At 44.9% G+C, this 13,957-nt stretch overlaps 1 protein-coding gene across 1 annotated transcript in view; it reads right to left on the bottom strand.

Moving 5' to 3' along the window:
* The window catches only part of LOC140502776 (uncharacterized), a 51,141-nt gene extending 45,340 nt beyond the window's left edge, over positions 1-5,801 (bottom strand). Inside the window, 1 exon segment of the mRNA XM_072606773.1 lies at positions 186-5,801. Coding sequence (XP_072462874.1) covers positions 186-194 — 9 coding nt within the window. The 5' untranslated portion in view covers positions 195-5,801.
* Between the last annotated feature and the right edge of the window lie 8,156 nt (positions 5,802-13,957).

Below are 13,957 nucleotides of genomic sequence, written 5' to 3' on the forward strand. Positions count from 1 at the left end.
GACTTTTCTTCACTGCATGGTAGTCTCAGTGTGGGGGAGGCAGTCCTGTTATTAATGGATAATTGCTCAATGACTGGCTCCCTAACTCACATCCAACAGAAGCTCTCCAAAGCACCTTCCATCTGGAGCACCTCCCACATCTTCCCTTCACCAGCATGAGACCTGGACTAAAGGAGAAAGCTTACCTCAGCCATCTCCTCCTTTCCCACCTGGCTCCGTTTCTGGGGACTTCTCTGACTGACTTCTCCCTCAGGCCCCTGAACTGGGCACTTTCTTTCCAACCTGACCCCCCTTTAATCCTCTTTTTCCTGTGGTCTTCTTTGGTTAATAGTTTGTACCTTGAGGTTGAAGGAAAAGTAAACCTGGAATCTGCCTTGGCAAGTCCCTTCACGGAAAACAAAACATAGTACAATAGAGAAAGTAAATAAAGAAAAGCGAAGGGCAGCCAAGAAAAAGAGAAGGAAAAAAAATTAAAAGAAATCTGCCCATTAAGGAGCCAAATATACTGAACTGAAAGACAGGATGTCCACAGACAACCCAAGGATCACAGGTCTCCCAGAACAACATGACTGGGCAAAAAACAAATCAACACAATCATTAAAGATATATTCAAGGGAAATTAGCCAGAACTTCTGAGCATGGAAATGATGTTCCAATTCAAAAAATTCACAGATCTCCTCCAGAAAAAAATAATCAATGGACACATACTGGGAAGAAGGCAAATGAGTCAGGAATTTCCTGGCTTTCTGCATTTCCTCCACAAACAGACAGAAAATCACCACAAAATGAATATAGAGAAGCAAAAAGAAAAGGGCGAAGTAGCTGGAGGACAACTTGAGAGGACCTCAGAGAAGACTCCAGGGGCTGAGGTAAGTGTAGACACCTCCAGACCAACTCCACTGCACCAACAAGCAGGAGTCCCAGAGGGAAGCAGACCAGGCCTCCAGAACATTCACCTCCAGAAATCTGACCTCACAGACCTTCATCTAAGGAAGAGCAGATGTTGAATGAGGGAAGACAAATGGACCCGCTAATGTCTCCAGAAGGTAGACCTGGCAGCTCTGCCCACACATGATCCTGGGCTGTGACTGTGGGAGAGGAGGAGTGAGCACATGTCCAGTAAGTGTGGTACCACAGGGAGCAGGAATATTTTCAGGACAGTGTGACCTGAGCTTGGGGAGGAAGGGAGGAATCCCAGAGGTTGAGCCTCCAGAGAGAATGCAGAACACAAGAGTAAGGAGGACCTGAGGCCTAGGGCAGCATTAGCCACAAGAGTTGAATTAAAACTTGATTATAGTAAAATCAAGCTGCTAAAAACAAAGTAAAACAAATTAAACATAAAAATGAAGAAGCAAAGGAAAAGAAACCTGATCATTCATGACTCCTTGGGTATAAAAGAAGGTCTGGGTCATATTCAGAAGATCATCAGGTTAAAAAAAACACCTTCTGTCCTTAAAGGTAATGTCAGTTGGGTGCCAGATGAAAAAGAAATCTTGAAAGAACTTAAAAAGGAGTTCAAAAATCAAATAAGAGAGAATGAGAAAAATCAGAAAAAAATGAACACATTTCAAGAAAATTACAATGAGGAATTCTAAGTCAAGTCAAAGACAATGAGGAAAAATTAGAAAAAAAATGAAAGCAATTCAAGAAAATTATGAAAAGAAATATAACTAGTTAGAAAAGAGGATACAAATTCCAAAAAAGGAAAATAACCCCTTGAAAACTGGTATTTGCCACATAGGGTTGAAGACACCAAGATGTAATAAAACTAGAAAAATAGAAGAGAACCTGAAATATGTCCTCATAAAAGCAATTGATCTGGAGAACAGATGAAGGAGAGACAATGTCCGAACTTTCAGGCTACGTGAAAGTTAAAGTCAAAAGAAGAACCTCAATACGGTTTTACAAGTTGTTAAGGACAATTGCCTGAATTTCTAGAAAAAGAAGGAAAAGTGGAGATGGGAAGAATCCACTGATCACACCCAAAAGGATCCTGGGAAGAAACCTCATAGGCATGTCAGAGCTAAGATTCCAAATTTCCAGGTTAAAGAGAAAAGACAATTAGGAAAAAAGGAAAAGAACTTCTATGTTCTAAAGTGATGGCAGCAGCTGTCTTTGTGGTGGCAAAGAACTAAAAACTGCATGAAAGTTACACGTATACAATAATTTTACATGTACATAGATGTAATTTTGCATATACATATACACCTATTTGTGTCTAAGGGTAGTCACCTCCTGGGCAGAGGTTGGGGGTGTGGGAAGAGAAAAGGAATGTACATGATAATTTTGGAATGGGTGACGGAAAACAATAGAAAGTTGTGCATAGCAGATTTACAATTTCATGTGCAAACATCTTTTTATTGAACTATGCTTTGGAAATGCTGACTTTCTTCCATAAATTAAAATTTAACAACAATTCAAAAACCAAAAACCAAGCCAAGGCTGCAACCCCCAAGGCTGGGAGTAGTTACATTTATCAATCCAATTTAGAAACACAAAGTCCATCAAGTCACCAGCAGAAAAGCTTCCACACACAATGGAAAGGCCTTTGGAATCATGCAAAACTAATGCAAACGCACTAGAAAGAAGGAGAGAAGCAAGGCTGTGTTCCAGAGCAGCACTTCTTAAACTGTGGGTCTGGACCCCTTATGGGGTCATCTAACTAAATATGGGGGTCACAAAAAATGAAACAACAGGTAAAGGTTTCTGAGTGCCCAAGAGCATAACTTAATTCACAATCAAACAGGAAATGAATCCAAGGAGTTTCTGGCAGTGCCTGCCCAAGCTACATGATGCGTCTTTACTGTAGCCTTGGTTCTGAACATACAACATGTGAACTTTCCACTGTGCATGTTGTTGTGACATGCAAAGCCAAGGAACACTGCCAGAAACACCTCGGCTCAGATACGAGACTGTTGGATGTGATGAAATCAAAATATCACTCCACTCTGAAAAATGGTGAAGATGTTCTATGTCCTGCAACATCCAATATTATGCCAAGATTTTATTCTTTATGGAAAAAATAAACAAGCGCATCACCTCCTTAGTATGCAAATTGGCTTTCATTTTTGGAAATGGTAAAATTACATGTATACCAAAGAACTGTTTTAAAAGAAATTTCTTTATGATTTATTATCAGTATTTATTATTGGTAAATGCTTTGATTTATACCTCTTATAGACCCAGGGTCTCAAAATACATTCTCTGTGCAAAGAGGTGAAGAGGGGAAGAAATTTAAGAAGCCCTGTTCCAGAGCAGTCTGAGCTCAGGACACAGCCCAGGATGACTGATTCTATAGATGGGAGCTTAACAACATGGGGGAAAAGTGAATCTTCCACAAAGAAGAGGAGTCAGAAACATTTCTGGAAAGAAAACCAGTAAGGAAGAGATTATTTTCTTCGTAACGCCCCAGACTAAAGAAATGCAGGAGCAGTGAACAAATGTGGACAAGAACAGACAGATCAGGAAGACATTTCTTTCTGAAAGTACACAGGCACACAGGGATGAAGGAGGAACTCTGGGGGAGGTCAGAGTGAAGAGGGTGGCAGGGGGTATCATGGACAGAGCCTTCTGACATCTTGCCTGCAGGAGAAGGTCCTCTGGTGGCCCTACATGACAACCAGGGGAGATACAGGAAAGGGGGAAGGAGGAGACAGCCCAGGGAGAAGAGAGTGATGTGACAAGGTCTCCTCAAGGACTAGAAATGGTCAATCCCATTCCATAGACATTTATAAAGCACCTATCATGTGCCGGGCACAATGCTAGCACTGGGTATAGAAAAAGAGGTAGAAGGCAGTCCCTGCCCTCAAGGAGGTCAGCATCTAATGGGGGGACACCAAGCTGACCAATATATCCAAAGGAAGCCAGGCTGGGACAAATAGGCAGTGACTGAAAGAAGGAAGGAGGAATGATAAAGAGGGTTCAGGAGGGCTTCCTGGGGCTTTGTAGTTGTCGGCTGGGACTTAAAGGAAGACAGTGAAGTCAGTAGTCTGAGCTGGGGAGGGAGAGGATTCCAGGTGTGAAAGTGCCTAGAGCTGAGAGAAGCCAGGAGGCAATGGCCTCAGGGGCTGATGTCTGGGCACAGACTGCACTCACCTGAGGAGGGTGGCTGTGGCTCCCAGGGGCCATTCCCTCTGGCTCCAGCCTTCCTGCTGGGGCCAGGCCTGGGTCCTCTACAGACTGAACTGGGCAGGGAGAAGGATGCCAGAGGGGAAGAGGTCTTGCTCTTCTCTTCCCAGGCAGCAGGCTGGCCTACAGGGATTCACCAGGGTGAGGCCCCACAGCAGTTACTAACATCCTGGCCCTGCCCTCAGGGGATAGAATCCACCCTACAGAGGGAGGGAGGAAGCAGGAAGGGTCAGGCTTGGAAATGGAGATGGTCAGAACAGAAGGACTACTGCCCTGCCTCTCTTACTCCTTCTCTCCTGTCCCCCTTCCCCTTATTCTCCCCCAGAGACCCAGGGGGCAGAGGGGGCTTGGGATCCCAGATGGGAAGAGATCAGTCAGAGCCTCAGTGGCTCCTCAGTCAGAGCTCTCCCTTCACATGGTCCTCTGTCCTCCCTACATCCCCTCTCCCTGATTTACAGACACATTATCTAGACTACAGACTGACTGCTTGATCTAGGAGAGAGGGAAGCTAGGGGAAGGTTGAGGAGAGGGAAAGCTCTTGAACAGATCTACGAGGGAATGACCAGGGGAAACCTGAGGTTGGGAGACAAAAATTGAGTCTGAGATTCAGCCCCCTGGCATGGGACCTGAGGCAGGGCAGCAGGAGGCCTGGGGAAGGAGAGCAGGGGTAGAGGGAAGAACATCTAACATACCTCATGGAGGGAGATAAGGGACAACTGGAGGGACAGCGATACAGGTGGACACTGAGCCTGGGGAAGAAAGATGACTGTGTCCTGAGGTCTCACTGGGAGCTGGGGAGGACTGTTGGGATGCCCTAGTAGAGCTTAGGCTTGGAAACCCTTAAGGGAAACCAGAGTCAGGGAGTCACATGCCTGGGATCTGACAGGGAACCAGCGCCAGAGCCATGGGTGCAGAGAAAGGGGGCCAGGAAAGAGCTTTGGTAACTGTGTCCATGCCTGGGTAGAAAGGAAGGTAGAATTCTTAGATCTCCAAAAGAGGTTGGATCTGAAGGTAAGACAATGGAATTCCTAACAAAGAGGTTAGCGATTAGGAGACAGGGAGAGAGGACCGAGGGACCTGACAGGAAGGCTGAATTAAGGACTCCCAGAATCCTACGGGCAAAGTCTGCAGTCTGGAAAAGTATTATCTAGTAATAAATCTGGGGAAGGTGAGGCAGGAATTTAGGAAGTGATGCAGAATCTGGGAAAGACGTAGGGGCAGGGAGCTCATCCAGGAGCCAGGCTTGGGAGGAAGGTGTGCTCCTGGCAGGCCTGGAGGACACTCACCATGAGGTCAGATGAGAAGGAGACTGAATTGCACGGGCAGCCAGGGGAAGCCAGGAAATACGGCAGGGCTCTGGCTCAGCCCTACTTGGGACCTGCAAGCGTAGAGCAGGCGTCCGGAAGACAGAGAGATTCCAGATCACAGGGGAGAAAGGAAAGAGTTTTGAGGTGCTGGCAGAGCAGAGAATTCTGGGCTCAAAGACTTCCTGCTACTGGCCAGCTCAAGCTGGGAGGGTTTTCCCATTCCCAAAAGCCCCTGAGGTCCCCAGGCTGGGCCCTTTCCTCCAATCACACCCAAGGCTAGATCCTGGCTGCCTCCCTTCCCTAAGCCCTGCCCTCCATCCCATGCAATGCCTTCTCCAGTGCCATGATCCCTCCTCTGCCCTAAACGCCTCCCAGGCCTCCAAACTCCACCCCTCCCCACTCTGTGAGAGCTCCTCCTCTCGATGTCTCCACCCCCTCCACCCCCTCCCCTCCACACTCACCCCCTCATCCCCTGAGCAGAAAGACTGGCAGGATAAAACTGGCACCAGACTCCCTGAAAGTAATACTGCATCTACAGAGGGAGGGAGGAGGCAGGGAGGGCAGGCTTGGAAAGGAAGATGCTCTGAACAGGAGGGCTCCTTCCCTCCCTCTGCTCCTTCCCTTCTGTCCGCCTCCCCTCCCCATCCTTCTGTAGAGACCCAAGAGGCACAGGGGACTTGGGGATCCCAGATGGGATGAGACCAGTCAGAGCCTCAGTGAGCCCTGAGTCAGAGCTGCCCCTCCACCTAGTACCCTGCCCGCCCTGCGTGGAGAACCAAGGGTGAACCACATTGTGTAAGGGGGAGTGGCTGCCCCACTGGGGACCAGCTGGCCTGTCCCAGTTGGACAATGCTGCTGTTTCCTTCCTTCCTTCCTTCCTTCCTTCCTTCCTTCCTTCCTTCCTTCCTTCCTTCCTTTCTTCCTTCCTTTCTCCCTCCCTCCCTCCCTTCCTTCCCTTCCTTCCTTCCTCCTTCCTTCCTTCCTTCCTTCCTTCCTTCCTTCCTTCCTTCCTTCCTTCCTTCCTTCCTTCCTTCCTTCCTTCCTCCCTCCCTCCCTCCCTCCCTCCCTCCTTCCTTCCTTCCTTCCTTCCTTCTTCACTACTTCCCTCCCTCATGAAGTGTGATAATCATTAAAGATCATTTCAACCCAATAAAAGCCAAAGCCTGAACTAACCAGCCAGACAAGTTTTGCTCTGCTCTCTGCGTGAACCAAAGCTGCCCCTTCCTGCATCAGCCACTGTGGGATTGGATGAGGCTGAGCAGGAGCATTCCTCCTGCCTGGGGCCCTGCCTTGGACAGCGGCACTTTTCTATTGATAGCCTATGCACATAGGCTGTGCAGGGGAAACACAGATGCCCTGGGATTGTAATTCCAATGGACACTTTGTCAGTTCTCTTCTCTTATTGGATTTACAACCTATTCCACCCAAAAATGTTCTTTCTCATGCTATGATTAAAAACATATGGCAGCCATAGTGGTTGAGTGACACAGACATCCTGAGCCCGGATTGCTCTAAGAATATCTGGGTCTTCCTCACTTTGCCTAAATCGGTCAGAATGAAAGCTCGGATTCTGTGTCCCAACATGTTGGCCAGCTGAAGGCAATCAATATGAGTTTCTCTGCCACCTTGCCTGTTTGCCTCTTTTAACCAAACTTCCCGCTAGACAGGAGTCATATCCTTACATGTGGGCATTGTGTCCAAAGGAGTAGGAATATTGATCCCTTAAATCTCCCAGGATGTCTTGGATTTGGGAACTAGAGTTTCTATTTTCTCCTTATTTATTCTATGATTTTTTTAAGTGGGACAATGAACTCTCATCTCACGTTGTCTTCATTTATGATTTCTCGTCTCTGACAGGCCAGACTTTGTTAAAGCTACTTGGTGACGCCATGATACCCAAATCACTCTGGCTCTGACTGACTGGCCAAGAAGAAGTCCCACCCCAAGCCTCACTGACTCATTTCTGAGTGTTGATGGTTCAGATCGAGTGTACGTAGAATTTTTTTCTATTTAGGTCAGAAACCCTGAGGGTCTTCCCTTCCAGTTTGATTCTTTTGAAAAGGGAAATCTTTAGCCTCATTTCTTGCCTAGCCTGCAGTCTCTGAATGGGTATAGCCTCAGACAAACTGAGGCCTAGGAAAGACTGTAACTTAAAAAGATAGAGGCTGCCCACTGCCTTCAGGGTCATCAACATTTGTCCTGACCTATGTCTTGCCCCTGGATTCTGAATGACTCTGGGGGAGAGAATGAAGCTAATGACTTCATACACTTCTGCCCCACTCAAGTCAAGACATCACCCTCCTCAAGTCATTGGTCCTCTAAGGGAAAGAAGAATGAACAATGGAGACCCAGGAGGCAGAGGGAGCTTGGGGTCCCAGTTGGGGTGAGGCCAACCAGAGCCTCAATGACCTGTGAGTCAGAGCTCTCCCTCCAAATCATCCTTCCCCCAAATAACACTCATTAACTAAACAACAGACTCACTGTTGATGTAGGAGAGAGGGAAGCTAGGGAAGGTTGAAGAGGGGGAGGATTCTTGAATGGGACCACCAGGGAATGACCAGGTGAAGTCTGAGGCTGGAAGACAAAATCCAGTCTGGGATTCAGCCCCCTGGGCATGGGACCTGAGGCAGGGCAGCAGGGGGCTTGGGGAGGGGGAGCAGGTGTAGGGTCTGGGAGGCAAGACCATGTAACTTAGCTCATGGAGGGAGGTCAGGGACACTGGAGCTACAGAAGGGATCCAGGAGAACACTGAGCTTGGGGAAGCAGAATGACTGTGTCCTGAGGTCTCATTGGGAGCTGGGGAGGACTATTAGGATGCTCTGGTAGAACTTAGACTTGGAACCCCTAAAGAAAAACAAGGATCTGATAGGGAGACAGCTCCAGAGTCAGGAGTGCAGAGAAGGGGGACCAGGAAAGAGTTTCAGTACCTGTCTCCAAGGCAGGGCCATCAGTCTCCTGGCTGGTGTTTGACGAAGACCTGATCTCCTGACTCTGCCTTTCCAGTGGCTGTCCCCCATGCTGGGGATGTTCTTCCCCTCTTGCTAGGGTGTCTTTAGCCCCACCTCTCTTGCTTTTGGAGTATATGGCTGTTCAAGGAGGACTAGTACCTCTGGTGTGAGGCCTTGCTGAGTCATTTTGCCACTCCTTGGGTGTCTACCTGTCACCCAACTCTCCCCTGTGGCCCCAAGAAAAAGTAGCATGCCCAGTGTCCACACTTGGTAAACTACCTCTGGCTGAGCCAGCTTGAGGATAACTGAAAGGCCACAAAGCCATGGGTGATGTAGGGGGTGCCAAGTCCAGGCACAAAAACTACCCCTCCCCCAGGAATGGGCAGATGAGAACAATTTCTTCCAAAGGTCATGAAGGCAGCTGAAGAAGGCTCTGGGGAGGGCTTGGAGCTTGGGGAGACATGGTAGATGTTGAGGCCATCCACTGCATCTTGGCCATGCCCAGTCCAAGCATCCTAGTGATCCCACCTCTAAGCCATGGTTGGGGGAGAGATGTTCTCTACTTCACCCCCTCTCTTCTCTTCCCCATTCTGCCTCCTTTGAGAACTCTGCCCTCTTCCTCTCTACTGCTGCAGCTTCAGAACTAGTCTCTGTGCCTTCTTAAAGTGTGATTACTCCCCCATTTCCTGCTGCTTAGTGTGGCCCTTGCCAGCGAGCACACAAAGGACAAGGTGTAATCCTGCCCCCCTTTCATTAATTATTAATTCAGAGGGGATCTGGGATGAAGAAAGGACAACTGAATCTCTAACCTTGAGCTGGGGACAGGGATCCAGGACACCTGGAGTCCTATAGGAGAAGTCTGACAATAGAGACTGTGGGATCCAATGACAAAGTGGAAGTGGTGCCCTGAGGCATTTGGGATGTGATTGGGAGTCTGGTCCAGATTCAAGGACAGGGACCCAGGCAGTAGCTAGACTTGGAGGGACAGCCATGGAGAATGCTCAGCAGAACGTAAGAAGGGGAAAATGAAGCACAAAGGAAGGGGAGCCAACAAGACCCTGGTGCCTTGTAGGATCCTGGCCCAGGCTTACCTGGGACCTGTTCCTGAAGAGTTGGCTTCCAGAAGGCAGAGCGATCTCAGCTCCCAGGCTTTGTATTTATAGTCATTTTACTGAGAGTGGGCCCTCCCAGTCCTAAAGAGCCCCCTCCTGTCAGGTCCCAGGATCAGCCCTTTCTTCCAATGGCACACTGGTTTAAGACCTCAGGATCCTGCTTGTGTCTCCTCCCCAAGTCCTGCTCTGCACCCCAAAGAATGCCCCAACCCTATCTCCTTCACTCCACTTACTCTCTGACTCAGGGCTACTGGTCTCCTGGCTCAACCTTGGTCAAGAACCTCCATGTCCTGACACTGTGTCCTTCCAATGGCAGCCTTCTACTCTTACAAGGTCCTCTCTCCTCACCTCAGCCTCCTGGCTTCAGACTTCTCAGCCAATATCTCACCTGAAATGAGTCTTTTCTGGAACCTAACACTTAGAGCTTTCTCTAGGAGAGCCCTAGCTGTCTTTCTGCATAGACTCTTCCTAGGCCTCCGAACTCCACCTGGGCCTCAACTGCCCCCCCCAACCTGATTATCCCTGAGAACTCTGCCTCCCCCATCCCTCCACCACCTCCCTTACCCCTCCTGCTTTGGAAATTAGACCCTCTTCCTTCTGTGCAGAAAGAGAGCCAGGGAAAAACTTGGGCAGCAGACTAGCTGAAATTAATGGGTTTCATAATTGAAAGTCCTGATAGCAAATGGCCCTTAGGAAGCTGAGATTCTCTATGGTACCATTTATACATGTAAGTCTAGATTTGATGGGACGGAATTTGTCCCAAACCAGGTGATACCATTTAAAGTTACATGTGTGTTGTCATTAGGATCTTCGTGATATTTGACCTTGTATAGATAGGACAGATCTGAGTGCAAAATATACATAAAGTTTTATGATAGTGATCTACTTAGAAATGTCAATATAAGAAATAAAAGTATAATTGGATCTAGAGCTGGCTACGCTGGCTATTGAACGCAATCTGCCCAGGGTGTCACATTGATAGATGTGTGACTTTCTATGTTATATCTTTTGGAAATACATTTAACTAAATCAACATCATTTGACTGTTCATAATTATTTCTTATTATAAATCCAAATTATCCTTTGTTATCTTCTATTTTTTCTCGTTTGAGAGTTTGGGTGACCCAGTGTGTATGAAGTATTCCAAATAAGACTCTGGAGGGTGATGCAATTATGACCTTACTAAATTAACTTTTCTTTACAAGGACTGAGTTAAGCTATTCAATAGTGAAGTAACAATGCTTAACAATGTAAGTATTAAATTGTGAGTGATTTGTTTCAAAATAATGATAACTTACCATTTGGGAAAAGTAAAAAAGACCTTGTAAATTCTCCTTTTCTGGGAAGTTCATCAAAAAGTACAAAAGATCTTGTAAATTCTCCTTTTCTGGGAAGTTCATCGGGGATTTGATAGGTGCCTGGGTAACTTCTCTTTGGTAAATGTCATAAAATCTTATCAACTCTGGCTAAAAGAAGGTTGTCTGACTATGACTAAGTAAGACCTCTTGGTATCTAAGTGGGTGGTGTTGTTTAGAAGCTTATTTTTACTATAGAAACAATATATGATAGGTTGAGCACTGATGATGAAAATTATAAAATTGAATCCAGAAAAGCATGTATGGAAGATACCTCTTTGAGTCACCTTCTCAGCAGATGCTGGACTTGATTCAAATTGAGACTCCTTCCTAGAGCACGGGTGATATGGTCAACTGGCAGTTGACAGGATGACATCTGACAGGATCATATAAGTGTACCAACTAAGACACTATTGGCAGAATTTTCCCATGTGTTCTATAAATAGGGAAAACCATCAAATCATATAGGTATGACCTAAATAACACCTCTTATGAATAAATGTATGGAGATGATGAATAGATTGAAGGGATCAGATCAGGTAGATCGGGTAGAGTGCCTGAAGAACTACGGACAGAGGTTCTCCGTATTGGACAAGAGGCAGCAACAACAATGAAAAAAAACATTCCGAAGAAAAAGAAGAGCAAGAACCAGATAAGTCTCCAAAAATAGCTGAGGAAAGAAGGAAAAGGAAAGAAAAAGGAGAAAGGAAAATATATATCCAAGTGAGTGCAGAACTCCAGAGAATAGCAAGGAGAGACAGGGTTTGCTTAAATGAGAAATACAAAGAAACAGAAGAAATCAATGGAATGGGAAAGAAGAGATCTTTTCAAGAAAATCCAAGATATCATTTCATATTCCCGTAAAGTTATGCTTTAGATTCTGTAAGCTAGACTTCAGCAGTTTGTTAACTGAGAAATATCAGAAGAGCAGGCTGGTTTGCAAAGAAGAAGAGGAAGTAGACACCAAATTGTCAACCCTAACCCCGAATTCTTTAGATTATGATGAAATCAATGGAGTCTCAGATAAAAATCTACTTTTCCTTCATTGACATCCTAAAACTTTTGACAGTTTGGATCACAGCAAAATGTGACAAGTCCTCAAAGAGATGGGAGTGCCAAATCACCTTACTTGTCTCCTGAGGAACCTGTATGAGAACCAAGAGGCAACAGGTAGAACTGAACATGAAACAACAGATTGGTTTCAGACTGGAAAAGGAGGAAAATAAAGTTATATGTTGTGACCTTTAAAAATTTATATACAAAGTACGTCATGTGAAATACCAAATTGGAGGGATCAAAAGCTGGAATTGAGGTTGCTGGGAGAAATATCAACAATCTCAGATGTGCAGATGCTGCCACTCTGATGGCAGAAAGTGAAGAGGAATTAAGAAGCCTCTTGAGGAGGGTGAAAGAGGAGAGTATAACAGCTGGCTTACTACCTGTAGTACAAGAAGAAACATAGGGAATTAACTAAAGACTAAATCTAAGGCACTGATTAAGGACAAACTGTTTATTTGTGATATGTAAAAGCATTATTAAGGTTAGTAATGATTAGTAATAGTATTCTCAAAAGTATTGTCATTACAAAGGCAGTTTGAAAGAAAAATTGTGGTTGACTTGTGTGTGATGGGGTGATTCTCAAAATCAAAATTGTGTAGGAAAAGGTAAAAAAGGAGAACTTATCTCAGAAATGTGGCATGGAAAGAAGAACTAATACAAAAGAAACAAGAGGGTGTGGGAGGCTGGTAAAGTTGGAAACTTATTTTCATCTTGGTTAAGGAATAAACAACATATACATCTGAAGAGGTTTAGAAGTCTACTGAACTTTGAGAATGGTGAGAAAATTGGGGGATGGGATTGGAGAATGATTTTTGTAAGTATACAGTAAGATTAGGAGAGTGGGGATGAAGATAAGGGAGGGGATATTAAAGGTGTGGGTAAAATAAGGAACAAGAGTATAAGAGGATTCTCTAAGAATATCATCATATCATCTGCAAGGAGTGATAACTTAATTTCTTCTTTGCCTATTCTAATTCCTTCAATTTCTTTTTTTTCTCTTCTTGTTAAAGCTAACATTTCTAGTACCATACTGAATAACAGTGGTGATAATGGACATCCTTGTTTCACTCCTGATCATATTGGAAATGCATCCAGTTTATCCCCATTACATATAATGCTTGCTGATGATTTTAGGTAGATGCTACTTACTGTTTTAAGGAAGGCTTCATTTATTCTTATGCTTTCTAGTGTTTTTAATAGGAATGGGTATTGTATTTTGTCAAAATCTTTTTCTACATCATTTGAGATAATCTTACGGTTTCTGTTAGTTTTGTTGTTGATATGATCAATTATGCTGATAGTTTTCCTAATATTGGCGCACAGTCCTGCATTCCTGGTATAAATCCTCCCTGATCAAAGTGTATTATTCTTGTAATGTTGTAATCTTTCCCCCAATATTTTATTTAAAATCTTTGCATCTATAGTCATTAGGGGAATTGGTCTATAGTTTTCTTTCTCTGTTTTGGTTCTTCCTGGTATAGGTATCACAACCATATTTGTATCATAAAAAGAATTTGGTAGAATTCCTTCTTCACCAATTTTCCCAAATAGCCTATATAGTATCACAATTAAGTGTTTTTGAAATATTTGATAGAATTCACTTGTAAATCCATCTGGCCCTGGAGATTTTCTCCTAGGGAGATCATTGATGGCTTGTTCAATTTCTTTTTCTGACATGGGGTTATTTAAGTATTTTATTTCTTCTGTTAATCTGGGCAATTTATTTTTGTAAACATTCATCCATTTCACTAAGATTGTCAAATTTATGGGCATACAGTTGGGCAAAATAATTCCAAATTATTGCTTTAATTTCTGCTATGCATTTCTGTTTTATGAGAGTTCATCCCATTCATATTCAGTTATGATTACTGACTGTGTCTTTTCTCCATCCTATTTCCCCTCCCACCCCGTTTATGCTTTTATTTCTCCCTTTCTCCTTTCCCTCCTAAAAAGTTTTGCCTGTGACGACCACCTCCCTCAGTCTTCCCTCCCTTTTATCAGCACCCATCCCTTTTCTTTCCCCTTTCCTTTACTATTTCTTCCCTCTC

The sequence above is a fragment of the Notamacropus eugenii genome, chromosome 4 (assembly GCF_028372415.1).
Source record: "Notamacropus eugenii isolate mMacEug1 chromosome 4, mMacEug1.pri_v2, whole genome shotgun sequence".
NCBI lineage: Eukaryota > Metazoa > Chordata > Mammalia > Diprotodontia > Macropodidae > Notamacropus > Notamacropus eugenii.